At 40.6% G+C, this 16226-nt stretch overlaps 1 protein-coding gene across 1 annotated transcript; it reads right to left on the reverse strand.

The window, feature by feature from the left end:
• On the reverse strand, nt 1-13701 carry YY1 (YY1 transcription factor; the record flags this gene model as incomplete). The annotated part of the gene is given in 7 exon segments (XM_083349543.1): nt 1-1193; nt 2251-2409; nt 3033-3093; nt 4329-4491; nt 12701-13420; nt 13423-13588; nt 13591-13701. Coding segments are annotated over 7 exon segments (1563 nt in total). The 3' UTR covers nt 1-1010.
• Between the last annotated feature and the right edge of the window lie 2525 nt (nt 13702-16226).

Raw genomic sequence — 16226 nt, forward strand, 5'->3', positions numbered from 1 at the left:
TAAAGGTAACTTGAGTTTTATTTATCTTCTAATTTCTGGGAGGTTAAAGAACTATAATTTGTTTTGGACAACAGAAGAAAATAGGCTGTGCTTACAGATAATTTTCTGCCATATTCTTCAGGACCACTGTTTTATTGTTGCCCACTCTATTACACGGGATGTACATATCAGGTGTTGTTAAAAGGTCAGTGCCTGTACAATACATTCTACAACTGAGCACCACTTTCCTTAACTGAACAGGCAAAGAGAAAGTACACGGAACATCAGCATCTGGCAGTATTTTTCCCAAAAAAAAGAGAGAGACTAAAATGGGTTTAAGTTGATTAACACTATTAAATCACATCTAATATTTGTTACTACATGATTTCATTACAGCTATACGATACAATTATACAAAAATGTGTTAACATCAAAGAATACAACCAAAAAAATTTAAGATAGCAAACAAAACCTATATAACTTTTTTTAATCTTTACAGGAAAATACTTTTGAAGTATGCATGTAACTGCCCATTCTTTTAAAGAAAATCTACTGCAAGCAAAGTTATCAACCTCCAGAAAAAAATCACACATAGCATTACTAAGCATATCCCCAAAAAGTGTACAATATGCACACTTTGAAAATACAAAATTAAAAAATTGTAAGCAACAGGTGAGCTTCATATTTATAACAATGTGAAAAGTCCAATTTTAGCACTGTTTGTAGAAAGAACTGTCTTTGATGCAAGTCCATGAATTGTCTGTCTCTTCCAGGTAGGATCACACTTTACAAAAACACCATGCTCTTGAAACCAAATTACAGAGCAAAATGGAGCATTGGAGCAATGCTGCCTTAAAAGTTTATTTTGCTACTTTATCAAAAACAAGTCCCTTAGGCATGTAAAGTTCATTTTTTCTTTTTTTTTAAATTCTTTCCTAGAAACAATATACAAAGGGGGAAGTTATTTATTTTCAACCATTCTCCTGTAAGGTAAAAGATGTTTTGAGTTCAAGAGCTTTCTTCTTGCAGTTTCACTGGTTGTTTTTGGCCTTAGCATGTGTTAAGATGTGAGATTTCAGATTAGTTGACTGAGCAAACTTCTTATTACAGCCATCAAAAGGGCACACATAGGGCCTGTCTCCAGTATGAATTCGCACATGTGTGCGTAAATTGAAGTCCAGTGAAAAGCGTTTGCCACAGCCTTCAAATGTGCACTGGTGAAAAGAAAACACAAGACATTAGCAACTTATTTACAGATTTTCACTTGCAATATTAAATTTCCATGAAATAAGGGTTCTATTCTGTACAATTCCAAATTGGGTCTCTGTTATTCATAAGTGAGTTTCATGCAATTGGAAATGTTTACTTGTGCTGTTGAAGAGCAAAGAAATACATGTATATCCTCTTTGCAGAGAGATTATAAGATTTTTTACCTTTGTAGAACTCACTCCCAAGACAGATTTACCTAAAACCCTTTTCAGATATATTTCATCTAAGTCAAAACATATGTACATTTCTACAGTCTGATGTTCTAAAACAGGGGTCTTCAAACTAGGCCCTTTTATGACTTGTGGACTTCAACTCCCAGAATTCCTCAGCCAGCATGCCTGGCTGAGGAATTCTGGGAGTTGAAGTCCACAAGGGATCAAAGGGCCAAGTTTGAAGACCCCTGTTCTAAAAGATTCTGAAGATGTTCTACTTCCATTTGTTAAAATATTCAGAAAGTATTGAGAATTTCCTTCTTTTTGTAACCTAAAGTAGGCAATACTAATAAAAAACTTATCAGCCTCATCCTAATTACTATCCCAGCCTACATGGGTGGTGGCCTACATAAATGGGGGAATTAATGTTTAGAAAACATTAACTGGAATTTGATATATTTTAAACCATTTGAAACAAAATACTAACAGTAAATTACCAATAAAGATTATCACGAGCATTTCTGTATCTAAATGTAATCATCCAGGTAACATCATCTATGTACATAAATCAATGTTGTTCAAGTAGCTTCTTTGTATTTCAATATTAATTTTTAAGAAAGCATTATTTTACTAGGAGAAATGGTCATGAGCCAGAACATACTAAAATACACTTTTAATATTTCTCCAATTATCTACTAAATACCCAATTTAGCCTCTGCACAAATTCCTTCCAGTACGTCAACTGATATTATCTATCGCACAAAAACAGAATATATATCACAGAGAAACTAACTAGATTCTCATGACAATGTCATAAATGACTGTCTCATCTAGAATATTTGAAAGTTACCTGAAAGGGTTTTTCTCCAGTATGAACTAATTGGTGCCTCTTTAGCTTTGAGCTCTCAACAAAGGCCTTTCCACATTCTGCACAGACGTGTACCCGAGGCCCATGAGTGTGTAGATGCTTCCTCATAGCCGAATTATCCCTGAACATCTTTGTGCAGCCCTTCAAAACAACGCAAGTAAATTATTTAGTTGTCGAGGCAAGCCCAAATACCAGAACTATCATCATCTTAATCTGTATACATTGACTAAACTTACAATTATACTGAACCAAAATATGTCTTGATTTTTGGTATACTTCTGCCTATATGACTTAATTCTGTTCTTTCTTGAAAACAGGAATCAGAATTTACTATATACTACAGCAGTGATGGCAAACCCTTTTGGGTTCGGATTTCAAAAATTTAGAAAATGCCTTACACAACTCTGTTGGTGTCAGTGCCTCAATTCTTTACATATTCAAAAAAATACAGTCAAATCATGTATGGTGCTATGTATTATGCAAAGAAACATTAAATAACTACAAAAATGAAATGCAAGTAAAATATACTCATTTGGGGGGAGAGGTTGACAGAATGGAGCATGCTTTTGAAAACAGCTGTTGAGTGTTGGAGGCATGTCACCCCAAACATTATGGTGTGTTCACCATGACTGTAATGACACAGAAATTTAAACTACATTGCAAAATATTGGCAAAAAGCCGCAGAACATAAGCAAAACATTTATGAAACTCCTATATTAAAAAGATTCTTACAGAAATAAATTGCTCAAAATCGCTTCACTCACTTTATGAGGACATGCTATCGTTCTTGGTGCATCATCTTCTTTGATTTTTCTTGGCTTCATTCTTACAAGAATATATAAAAAAAACAAGTATTGATTGTTGAATAGCAAATAAGTTATCAGAAGTATCTTCTGATATAAATCACTATATTATCTTGCTATTGCTTCTTGATAAACTGCCTTTAACCGCTTTAATTAAGCAATTTAACAATTTACAATTCAGATTCTATGAGAGAGGGGAAAAACTGCCAAGTTTGGTTCAGTTAAAAACTCAGAAGTATACCCAGAGGGACGATATATGATTTGAGGACAGCAGGACTAACATAGAATTAGCTGTAGAAAGGATTACATAGCAAGTGAAAAACTAGGCAGCACTTTCTAATTTGTTGTGCTGGTTTTAATACAAACCACCAACATCTCTTGGTGGACATTAAAATCAGATATATTGCAGGAAATAATTAAAAGCCTGAGAATTTGAGATCTTTCAAAGACCAACAACAAAGTGTCCATCCAACCAGAAGTGCAATCTAGAGAATGGGGCAGCTAGAAGAGGTTTAAACCCAAGCTGTTATACTGTGAAATTACATTGCAATAATTGCAGCAAACTCTTCAGGTGCATCCCAATGAGCAGACTGGAACTGTATAAAAATATACATTCTCTTCAGTAATGTGAACAAAGCCAAACAGTCCATTATGATTTTCCCCAGAAACAAAATTACAAAATTTTTAGTACAGGTTCAATGTAGTAGTATATTTGAGTTCTGGCCAGTGGATTTTTTTTTAAGAGAAAGGGATTTGAGATTAGGAAAGGCTTGATTAGTCTCTTTAGCCACTAGTTAATACAGACTATAACTAGCCAACAAGATTTCTACCAAATGTAGAGCTCATGGTAATCTCAGGATTGTGAACTGATAATTTCAGGAGAAAATAAGAGCGAGAAAAAGAACCATGACACAGAAGGTTGAAGCATACATACTAATTTGTACCAACCAACTCATTCTTGGGCTACAGTCATCTATAAAACATCAGTATTTTTGAAAGTAGGTATGGTTCCAATTTATTTTTGAAAGGCAAATAGTGTCAGCTACTCTTTTAAAATCCAGTCAGCAAATATTAATTTTTAACATGTGAACTATTCTGAACCTTCTATGAATATCAATGTGATTATTATCCCTGTATTGAAATTATATCTCTGCATTGATCCAATTCAGTGATTTTAATTGAGAACAGAAAAATCACATATTGCCAGAAATAGGAATAATTATTTGTGAAATCTAGGACTTTTATTAGAATACCAACCTTGCAAATTCAGCCAATTGTTTAGGATCAGAAAGGTCAATCCCGGGTATTCCTCCAGGTGGTAGCTTCTTTCCCGTCATGTATTCAGAGTAGTCAGGAGGGGAGTTCTCGCCGATGATCTGTTCTTCCACCACAGTCTCATGGTCAATGTCTTTTTTGTCATCTGCAATGATTAGAGAAAACTGAATTTTGATTTAACATCCACGAAGGACAACACTAATAGTATGGAAAATGTTTCTTAGACATTTGTACTAAGAAACTAATTCAGTTATTTTTTTAGGCAAAAATGCAGAATTTACACTTAATAAGTATAAAAAAATCATATGTAATAAGTATATTGATCATTCTTAGAAACTAATTTCTAAAAAAACATGCATTATGAATTATTACATTTAACATTTGACATATAATTAATTCTTCCAAATGCACTGTAACTAAAGGGAGACATTCTTTGCAGAAAAGCTTTTTGTAAGCTATCATAATAATCTGTATATTAAAATCTCTGCTATTTATCTTAATTCAATAATAGTAGGACTATTAATGGCTTTAATGCTTTTTATAAAGCATTTTCACCCTTAACTTCAAAAATTAGGCAAGATATGAATAAAACAACACACACATACTATAATTAGGTCAACTTAACATCTATTGCAGCACCTTTTAAAAATATATTTGAGCGAAATTTCACTGGCAATTTCTCTTCCTTTTATTTTAGCTATCAAAACTGCAAGTTTATTGTTTATTCTTTTCTAATAAACATATTTAAAGAGTAGTTTCCACCAATAAATTCTCAGAAATTTATATTATATTGCTAGATCAGGTAAAACGTTTCAATCTTTGTTTCAATGAGGACTGAAGTAGCTTAATGAAGACCAAATAATTCCAAATTTATATATTATTTTTAATAGACATGCTAGGATAACCAAATTACAAAATTTAATGCGTGAATGATGTGTCTATGTAAATAGATAATACAAAACAATGACTCCCTGTTCACTACCTTGAAAGATCAAGCAGCAGATCGATACCTTTATAAATTTGTCATGAATTCAATTCTACTATGCCGCCCATAGTTCAAAAAGAAAAATAATTTGCAGTAGAATGGGATGAAGATTTTAATGGAACACAGTGTAGAATTCAACAAAGAACATATTATCGCTTTCATTTCTAGCTTTGATTTGTGCCATTAGGATTTTGTTATTCACTTTGGTTTTGAATTAGTCAGGATACATTCACTTAGGAAAACTAATTTTAAATATCTGTTTTCCCTCTATTATGTTTGTGCAAATAAATCATTTCCTTTATTTCAATATGGATGAAGAAACTAGACTTTGTTCCCAGTTCAGTTCTGCCCTCTAGGCAAATTTATAACCCAATTAACAGAGATACAGAACCCATACTAATGTAAATGTGTCAGAATAGTTCATATAATGTATTTATTTATAAATATTTAGATGGCTGCCCACCTAATAGAATACGACTCTGGGCAGTATATAATAAAATCATAACATTAAAACATAACACCATTACAAACAGTGAAGTAATTATTTAAAAAGGCTACATGAGAGCACTGGATATTACAAACAGTGAAGCCACCTCAGCATATCACTATTCCTTTAAGACCCAGGCTTGTTGATACAGCCACGTTTTGGGAGATTTCTGGAAGGATGGCAAAGAAAGGGCCAATCTCACCTGGGGAGGGGATGATATTCCACAGGGCCGATGCCACAGTAGAGAAGGCGCATCACCTGGCTCCTGTCAGATGTTAACTCCTTAGTGGATGGGACCCACAACATATCTCTTCTGCTGGATCTAATGGGATGGATAGATGTATCGGGAAGAGGCAGTCTCTCAAATTACCTTGCCTACTACCATTTAGTGTTTTAAATCCACTTAAATTGGATCCAGAAACTGGCAATCAATACAGCTTGCAGAGCAGAGGTACAACATGCGCCATTCTAGGGGCACACTTAACTACCAGCACCATTGCATTCTCTGCCACCTGAAGCTTCCAGTTATACTTCAAGGGTACCCCTATGTAGAATGCATTACAACAGTCCACCCAGGAAATTACTGGGGAATAACTAACCATGAGCAGAGCTTCCCCAAGAAGAAACAGGAGCAACTGGAGCACAGCATGATTTGCTTAACTGCATTGCTCAGCAATGTAAGCCAAGGACCACCTCTTGAGCTCATGTTTCCTGAGAATGGCTCACTCTCTCCATTTCTTGCTATATCTTCCCATGACCATTTCCACCATAATATTCTGACCTACCCAGTCTTGTGAAACATTGCCCAATCCAACCCTGTCCAAGGCCAGAGGTCTCCTCCTATACTGCATCCCAAGGAGGGAAGGCTTGAGTCCCCTGAGGCAACTACAGTCCTAGCTCTTAGTACCATCAAGATATCCAGTTACCCCTCCCTCAGCTGTTCTCATCAGACTACTCAGGGATCCCTACCATTCACACACATCCTTTCCCTTGTTCTGACCCAGGGAAGATAATCAGTGCCTCAGTGGGAAATCACAGTTCACAATCCTTGAGAAATGAGGCCAATGTGGCAAGTCATTGATGGTCATTGCCAAAGATTGCATCCTTCTGTGTAGGTCTGAACTTTGACCACAAAGAGAGAACATAAGCCAACTTTCTTTTATGAACAGTTCCTAGACTTGGAGAATGTGTGCTAAAGCTTCTACCAATCACAAAACCCTACATCTCTACATATTTTAGTTGGAACTTGAAAGTGTGGGCATTGTCAAAGAAAACTGGAGGTCTGAGGCAGAACTGCAGGCATTAATCATATCTGACACCACATGTTGGAGAATCTGGTTTAATAGGACATATCAAACCCACTAGTCAAGGATTATTCCTGCACTGCAATGAGAAGATCAGGGGAGGAATAGAGATAGGGAGATATAACAGCAAATAGAGAATCCACAGCAAGTAAGTACATATTTAAATTGGAAGAAAGATGTTAAGTTTAACTTTATGCTATGTGGAAGTTGAAGTTGTGAAGTAAAATTCAAACAGGTAGATGGTGGCATACAGATTTCCTGTATGTTGTGCTTCGCTTTATTTTGCAGGCAACCAATGAAGAGGCATATCTGTGGATACACTATTATATTTTGAACAAAGCAACATAGTTTGATGGTCTTTGATTACGGAAGAATTTACAAAATCAATTCAGGCATGGAAGTCCAACCATAACAAATACAAGAATTCAAATGAAATAATTTCTGGCAGATGGCTATCATACTTCTGCTAGAAAATATATCCAATAAATGGAAACCAATCTCCTCAACTATTAAACTATTCTTGCTTTTAGGAAAATTTCTTCAAAAAACCCCCACCCCTTTATTAAAATCTATCTGCCTTCTTGTAACTTAAATCCATTATTCTATGTTCTATTCTCTGTAACGATAAAAGAACAGGTCCAGGCTTTCCTCTGTATGAGATCCCCTGAAGTATGTGAAGAGGGGTATCATATTCTCAGTCTTTTCACAAAGCTAAGCCTTTTCAGCTACTTCAATATCTCTCTTCAAAGACTTAAATTTTAGTTCCCCGATAATCCTCATTACCTTTTCCTGAATTTGTTTAGGTTTTCTGAATACTTTCTAAAAGTATGGGGCACAACTTACAAAATAATTAAAATAGTCATTTTAAGCCATTCATTAAAAATGTTAAATTTTACTTCTGAATACATAAAACAATCACACCTATTGTTTCATGTATACTTCTAGCAATATTTCCTTCCCTCTTCATCAATGTCATTAATATAATGAAAAAATACAGGACCTAAGATTGAATTTGTAGCCTTCTCCTTTATACCACTCTGCAAATGACAACTACATTGCTAGCCATTCTTTTTCATGCAGTTTTCAAGTGACTTTTATTTCCGCTTAATTGTCAGGAACATTTGACCCCAGTTAAGTAATTCACTAATCAGAACATCATGGGTATTTTTAAAGTATGTTATAGCAGTCCTATTTCTACTAAAGCGGTTAGCTGGTTAAACAACAATCAGATGTTAATCTCACAAGATCCACCCAGGTAGTTCCATGGCAAGATGGGTGGCAGATAAATTTAACAAATAAATCATTTTTTTCATGACAAATCTATGTATTGTTCTAAATGCATGATTGGAGTGGAGAAATTTGGCTTTAGGACCTTCAGTGCCACAAGGTAACATAAATGCAATGGTACAGAAAGTCTAACTAATTACCCACAATGTTGGAATATATTTGGCAATCCAAATAATAAAGCCTGAAGTCTATGAAATATATACATGGAAAGTCAGAAAATCATTATGGCATCTAACAGATTCATACATTATAACTGATTTGACTATTTGGGTATCCAAAAACTGTAACATTTACTGCATAAATTCTAGCAAAATCCAACAAAATCCTAAACAGGTTCAAGTATCTGTGAAGCTTTCCACAATCTTCAGATTCAAAGTTGATTCCTACTTATGAATCTCCCTATACAATGAGAAGATTATAATATGATGTAATATATAATGCCAAGCCTATAACACGTTTATATGTACCGTACTTAAATTAGTGTGACAAATAGATCTTTTACATATACAAAATATGTACTTAGTCTATGCTGGTGTATGACCATTATGTTTTCATCTGAAACAGCTAGTCCTCAGTTAATGCCTGCCCTATTTAGTGACAATTCAAACTTATAATAGAACTGAAAAAAGTAGTTTTATGACTAGTCCTTGAACCTATAATTGCAACATCCCGCAATCACATGATCACAATTTGCAACCTTCAAAGCTGACTTACAACAAGCACAATCAGGAAGCCAGCAGAAATCACAAGCTGTGGTTGCATGACATTACATTTAATGATTACGGGTGATTCACTTAATGGCCATGGCAGAACTTGAATCATAAGCTGGATGTGACCATCTTCCACTTAATGACATGTTGTTCAGCAATGGAGTTTCCAGTCCCAATTGTGGTCATTTAGTGAGGACTATGTGTATATTGACTCACTACAGCATATTCAACAAATTATAACTTAGTGTTAACATACAAAACCAGCAAATTTTGGAAGGCCCAGAACATCAAGAGGTGAACCAGAGCAATCCGCCCTACTTCTAACAGCTGTACAGTGCTCCTATTCAGAGCCTGGTAATCTTAAAATAGGAGCATGAATTCCCAACTAAGTCACAATATTAAGATAAAAGCCTGGTCAAGTAGAAAATACTGAGCAAAATTCCTGCATATACTCAATAGCAAGATTTTGGTACATCAAAAAATATTTATGTACTAGTAAAATTTGTTTCAATGTTCCTGAAATGAGCACAATTATTTTAAAGGCACCATTATAAAATCATTAAGTATTCAATCATGCCACTATTGTTAAGTACGCTGCTAACCTAATGGTCTGTAATATATAACTGCAAAAAGGAGCAGTTTAGAGAAACAGATCAAACAACTAATTGACATCAGAATTTGATAAGTGTGGAAGCTTCAACTGGTGCAGAATGCAGTGGGGCAGGTAGTAGTAAATGATATCAATTATTAAGCACATATAACACTTTGTACTGCATTGGTTGCCAGTGTGTTTCTAAGTGCAATTCAGGGTGCTGCTTATTATCTTTAAAGCCCTTCGTGGCTTAAAACAGACACGTCAAACTCGTGACATCACATGATGTCACACAACATATCAGAGCTTTTTTGCCATTGCCAGCAATGGGGTGGGTGTGGCTTCCCAATGACGTGTCCAACGTATCAGAGCTTTTTTGCCATTGCCAGCAATGGGGTGGGTGTGGCTTCCCAATGACGTGTCCAACATATCAGAGCTTTTTTGCCATTGCCAGCAATGGGGTGGGTGTGGCTTCCCAATGACGTGTCCAGCCGGCAGTTTGACACCCGTGGCTTAAAACTTATAACCATCCACTTGGGCAGGATGGATATGCTCCAGACCCAGTTGGTAACTGGTAGGGCCCAGGAGACGTGCCTTTCCTACTGTAGACCCTTTGCTTTATGGAACATTCTCCCTCCAAAGACTAGAATGACTCTGACCCTGCAAAGGACTAAAGACCAGGTTCTGTGCCTGAGCCTGGGGCACTGAAGGTGTAAAGGGCCCTATCTCATGGCTGTGCTAAAAAAGAAGCAATAGCAGTTGCTGTGCATTTTTTTACTTGAGTTTTTAATTTATTTTAAGATTCACCACCCAGTGTCATTTGCTGAAATGGATAGCCAAGCAAACAAATAATAAAATAGGCAAACAAAACAGACATGTATTTTCATGGGCAAATAATGTCTTGTAAATTATCAGTTTTCGCTCTCAAGTAAGCAATTTCACTTAGCTTTAGATGGAAACTATTACTAGTTTTTAAGCAACACAAAACTAGAGCATAATGGGAATGTGAGCCACAAAGGCTTTTGGCCCCTGGATGGCATATATTTCTAATGTAAACACAGACTAAAAGAGTTTACTTTATCCATAAATTGAAAAAAGGAAGGTTTTCTCCCCTTTACGATTATATTAGCTATTCTATTCTAGGTATTATATCAATATATCAATCATTACATTTTGACTTTTGAAACTATAATGTCTGAAACAAAAATATTAAATTTTAAGTTCATTCAACAAATATTGATTTAAAAAATACTTAAAACATAATGATGTTCTAATCAACCCAGCAGGCAGTGTGCTCAGAAAAGATTTCCTACACTAAATAAGCTGCATGCTTTTCTGTTTTGTGTTTCTGCTAGCTGCGTGAGAATTCAATGCCTTTTATACCCAGCTGAGAATCACAATATTTTTTTAAATGTCACCTGTAGTTTTATGCATTTAAACAGCATTTTTACAGAAAGTCATTTAAGTTCTAAAAACCTGCAACTGTCATACAACAACTCTATCCATCTGTTTATATATGATAGCAAAGAGCTTTTAAGACCATTTTGGGTGGGTCTAGGACTGGAACTATTAATCCTATATTCGTTCTGTGTCATAAGTGAAAACATGTACTATAGCTCTCAAGTCAAAAAACTAAAACCGAAATCTACAGAGGTAGATGATTTGCCTCTTTTCTCCCAAGGTCGATAATGGCAAATGTTAACAAAAACAACTATTTTAGGATACTTTCAAGTCCATAGTTACTTAAAGACAAAGTACACGCGTCATGTAAACCAGGGGTCCCCAACCTTGGCAACTTTAAGACTTGTGGACTTCAACTCCCAGAATTCCTCAGCCAGCAAAGCTGGCTGGGGAATTCTGGAAGTTGAAGTCCACAAGTCTTAAAGTTGCCAAGGTTGGAGACCCCTGATGTAAACAGTATAGAAAAACTTTTTTTTTCTTGTGAAGAGTTCAAATAGTGAAACCAGGCACTGTTCTAACACTATAAGTGCAAAGAGCTTTAAAAATATAACCCCATCCTTTCCAAAACACAGAACGAGTGCAGTGGCCTTCGGCCCCTTACTTTCCTTCTCATTCTCACCAGAAAGAGTTGCTATCCCTCTTGTTTGAGGAAGGTGGGAGGGCAGAGAAAGGAAGATGCCAGGAGGAAAAGGAAATGAGGAGGAATCTGCGAAGCAACCGCCGCGAAGGCATGACTGCTGACGGGAAAGGAAAAGGACATTAGGGGGGGGGGGCGTCCAAAGGGAAGACTTGAGGTAAAAAAAAAGCCGGCGCGTTGAAAATACTTAGAAGGAACTATATTGTGAAGCTCGCAAGAGAACAGCGGGATGAAGCCTTTAGGGGGCGCCAAGAGATGTCGAGAACAAGCAGTGGTTAAATAAAATCAAATCCGACTCAGTTGCGAAGACAGAAGAAAGGGGGGGGGGGGAAAAAGCAACCGCCGGAGAGGCGAAGTCCGTGCGCGGCTGAAGCGCCGGCGGCAGGAAGAGCGCCAGGGAACGAGAAAGAAGCGGAGCAGGAAAGGCGAAAGAACGGGCCGCCGAGGTCGCTGCGCGCCCGCCCCGCCCCCAAACTCCCTCCTCCTCCCTCCTCCTCCCTCCTCCTACTGCAGAAACTACGCCATTGCGGCCTAGTCTAGGAATCAGTCAGCGAGGGAGGGCGGGCGCGCGCGTTGTGTCCCCTCCCCCCTCTCCCTCTCCCAGCGGCCATCTTGGCGGGGCTGCCGCCATCTTTCTTTCCCTTTTCCCCCCCGCAGGAGGGAGCCGGGCAATCAGGCAAGAGCAGCGCAGACCCCGCCATCTTTTCGGGGGAAGCCGCCATACTTGCCCTGGCGAGATGAACATGGCGGCGCCCATCACACACATCCAAACATGGCCTCCCTTCAAAACAAAACGGGAGGAAGAAGCCTGCCGGGCACCGTCCAGGGCTCCCCGGACCTTCCCCAGTCCCCGCCGCAACGTGCCGGACTCGTCCCAGCCGCTCTACTTACCCGAGGCCCACATGGTGACTGAAAACTCTCCCTCCAGGGTCTTGATCTGCACCTGCTTCTGTTCCCATTTTCTGGCGCCGCCGCCCCCTTCGGCTCCGCCGCCGCCTCCCGTCAAATAACTCTTCTTACTGCTCTTCTTGCCGCTCCCGCCGCCTTTCTTCACTCGGCCACCGCCAGAGGAAGAACCTCCGCCCGAGCCGCCTTTACTACCCGCGGCCGCGACGGTGACCAGAGTTTGCTCGATGTACTCGTCCTCGCCGGCCGGAGCCGGCACTGGAATGAGAATCTGGTCCTCGAAGCCGTCATCGGCCCGCAAACCGTCCGAGTCGTCGCCTCCTACCACCTCCTCGCGAGTCTGCACTAAGATCACCTCCTGATGGTGCGGGTGGTGGTGCAGGTGGAGCTGGCCCCCGCCGGCCCCGACTCCGCCGCCACTCGGGTCACCGTCGGTGACCAGCGGCTGCAAGGCGATCATGGGCGGGTGGTGGTGGTGGTGGTGGTGGTGGTGGTGGTGACGGCGGTGGGGCGGGTGATGAGGGCCGCAGTCCTCGCAACACTCATCCTCCTCGTCGTCGTCCTCGTCCTCCTCGCCGCCCACCACAGTGGTCTCAATAGTCTCCACTGGGATGGTCTCTACCTCGATCTCGTGCAGTTCCACGATCTCGGCGGGCATTTCCGAGCCGTCTGTGGCAATGTACAGGGTATCTCCTGAGGCCATGGTGGCTGAGCCGCCGGCGGCGGCGGCGGGCCCAAGCCTAGCACAGGGCCTCGGGTCTGCTCCTCTGCCCGACGTCGGTGGGACTCAGCCTTCTCTGGCTTTCCTTCCTTCTCTTCCGCCGTCGCCTCCTCCCCCTTCCACACAAACACCACCAGTTCTTCGTTAGGAGGGTGGGAGGGAGGCAAGCAGGCAGCAGCCTCAGCCGCCGCCAAATCCCGCTTGCGCCGCCTCGCGAGACTACCGCCGAGAGATGCAGACACCCTAGTTCTTCCTCACCCGCCATCCACACCCGCGGAGGCCGCGGTAGTCGCCGAGACACGCCCCCCTCCTAGCCCTGGGCCAATCGCAACGCTCGGCTCGATTTAAGGACAACTCTCCTCGAGCAAACTCTCCGGCTTCACCAACTGGCAAATGGGCCGGTTGTTTCGGGTCCGCCCCTTTTCTTCCTGAGCGCAACCTATCGCCATGAAGTTGAACAGATCAGTTCTGCCCCGCCTGTTAGCTTATCGCTGGTTTCTTAGAGGGAGTGAGTGAGAGCCGTTGCCCTTGTGGTCACGCCCACTCTTGTAAATGAGCCGTGAGAGAAAGTTCCCTTCGGCATTGGCGGGTGCCGATTGGCGGGTGCCTTTTGCGTCGGGAGGTTCGGGAACGCTTTTGGTTTTTTTCTTCGGGTGCCGAGAGCTTTTGTGGCTGGGTTTGTCTACCTGGGGGAGAAGACGGGTCGCCTCGACTTACCTGGGAACTTTAAAAGGGTGAAAGTTGGCTCGTCTTCACCTTCCTGGTGGTTGTTTTAGGTAGGCAGGAAATGCAGAGACTAGTCCCTGTTGATTTTCTGTCCCGATCTTAATTTGGTTCGTCCAAATTATTTTGATTTCTGCCGAGTTAGCAGTCCTGTTGAATCTCGCTTTTCATGATCGCAAACAAACGGAGTCCGGGTTTGCGCAACACTCTTAAAGGTTGCTTAGTTTGTGGCTCATTGTGTTGTGCGAACTGAAAAAACCGCGGTTCCTTAATAGAGTGCAGGCTCAGCGACGATTTACGCCTGGTACGAAGGGTGAGGGTTCTTTTTCCATGAAAGAAAGGGGGAGGGAGCCTTGGAGGTCCCGCAACCCTTCCCCCTCCGATAACCCCCCTTCCCCCCCCAGAACCGGCGCCGGGTTTCCTTAGGCTCCCTGTTTTGCTATTCGGGCTCTTCGTGTTAGGGATCCCGAGCAGACGGAGTTCCCGCTCTGTTTACTCAGTGAGTTGCGGTATGGTAGGGTCATGTCTCTAATAACCTTTTTATACAGAACGTCATTTTCCGTTTTGATGGTTACAGTATCTCCCTGAGTGCAACTGTCATTAAAAGTTTACAAGAAGTTTACCTTTCTCGGTGCTTCAATTTTACTTTTTGTGGTTGTGGAAACCTTAGTAGAACCAGGTTTGCCTAGTGGTTAAGGCATCAGGCCAGATACCAGGAGACTCTGAGTTCTAGTCCTGCCTTAGGGATGAAAGCTGGTTGAGTGACTTTGGCCCAGTCGTGCTCTCTCAACCCACCTCACTTCACAGGGTTGTTGTGGGGAAAATAGGAATAGTATTATGGATGTTCACTGACTTGAGCTACTTATAAAATAAGAAAGACAAAATTAAAAAAGTCTAACATAAATTTGGCCCACTTTACTGTATGTGTTTGTTATTGTTAGCTGCGAAGTCATGTCTGACCCATTGCGACCCTATGGACAATGTTCCTCCAGGCCTTCCTGTCCTCTACCATCTTCTGGAGTCCATTTAAACTCGCGCCTACTGCTTCAGTGACTCCATCCAGCCACCTCATTCTCTGTCATTGCCTTCTTCTATTGCCCTCAATCTTTCCCAGCATTAGGCTCTTCTCCAGTGAGTCCTTCCTTCTCATTAGGTGGCCAAAGTATTTGAGTTTTAGCTTTAGGATCTGGCCTTCTAAAGAGCAGTCATGGTTGATCTCCTCTAGGACTGACCGGTTTGATCGCCTTGCAGTCCAAGGGACTCACAGGAGTCTTCTCCAGCACCATAGTTCAAAGGCCTCAATTCTTTGGTGCTCAGCCTTTTTTATGGTCCAACTTTCACTGCCATACATTGCAATTGGGAAGACCATAGCCTTGACTATATGCACTTTTGTTGACAGGGTGATGTCTCTGCGTTTAATTTCCAATAAAAACTCTATGCGATTTTTGTGTCAATTTTTTGTTTGAGATATGTGATTGAGATTCCCTGCAAATATTAAGGTGACTGGATGAGTCTTTGTTAAGTATGACTTAAAGAGATCTTCAGTGAAAGGAAAGGATCATATTGGTTTACTATTACCATGTTTCCCCGAAAATAAGACTGGGTCTTACGATTTTTTTGCCTCCAAAAGAGGCACCAGGTCTTATTTTTGGGGTAGGCCTTACCTCACCTTTGGCACTGACATCCCCACCCAGCGGGTCCACTTCAGGGGCTGAAGTTCTCCAGCTGCATTTGGGTCTGCATTTTGCAGTCAGGCCTTTCCAGACGGCCTAAGCAGAGGCCTGGCTGCAAGGTAAGTGGATGCGGGGTGTATGGGGCAGCTCCACCCCCCACCGCCCTAGCTTGATTTTTAGGTGTGTGCCTCACCCCAAAACTAGGGCTTATTTTTGGGGTAGGACTTATATCAGGCCTGTGAGGAATAAAAAAATTCAACTCCAAGGATGTTGGAAAACAAAACAAGTTTTATTAAAGCTTTTGCAAAAGCGGTGGAAATCCCAGAGTCCACACCTGAAGCAATTTTTGCATAGGTTTTTATACCGTGTCCCGTACATCACGCCACATCCTTCC

This window comes from Vipera ursinii, assembly GCF_947247035.1.
Source record: "Vipera ursinii genome assembly, chromosome: 1".
In the NCBI taxonomy this organism is placed as follows: Eukaryota; Metazoa; Chordata; class Lepidosauria; order Squamata; family Viperidae; genus Vipera; species Vipera ursinii.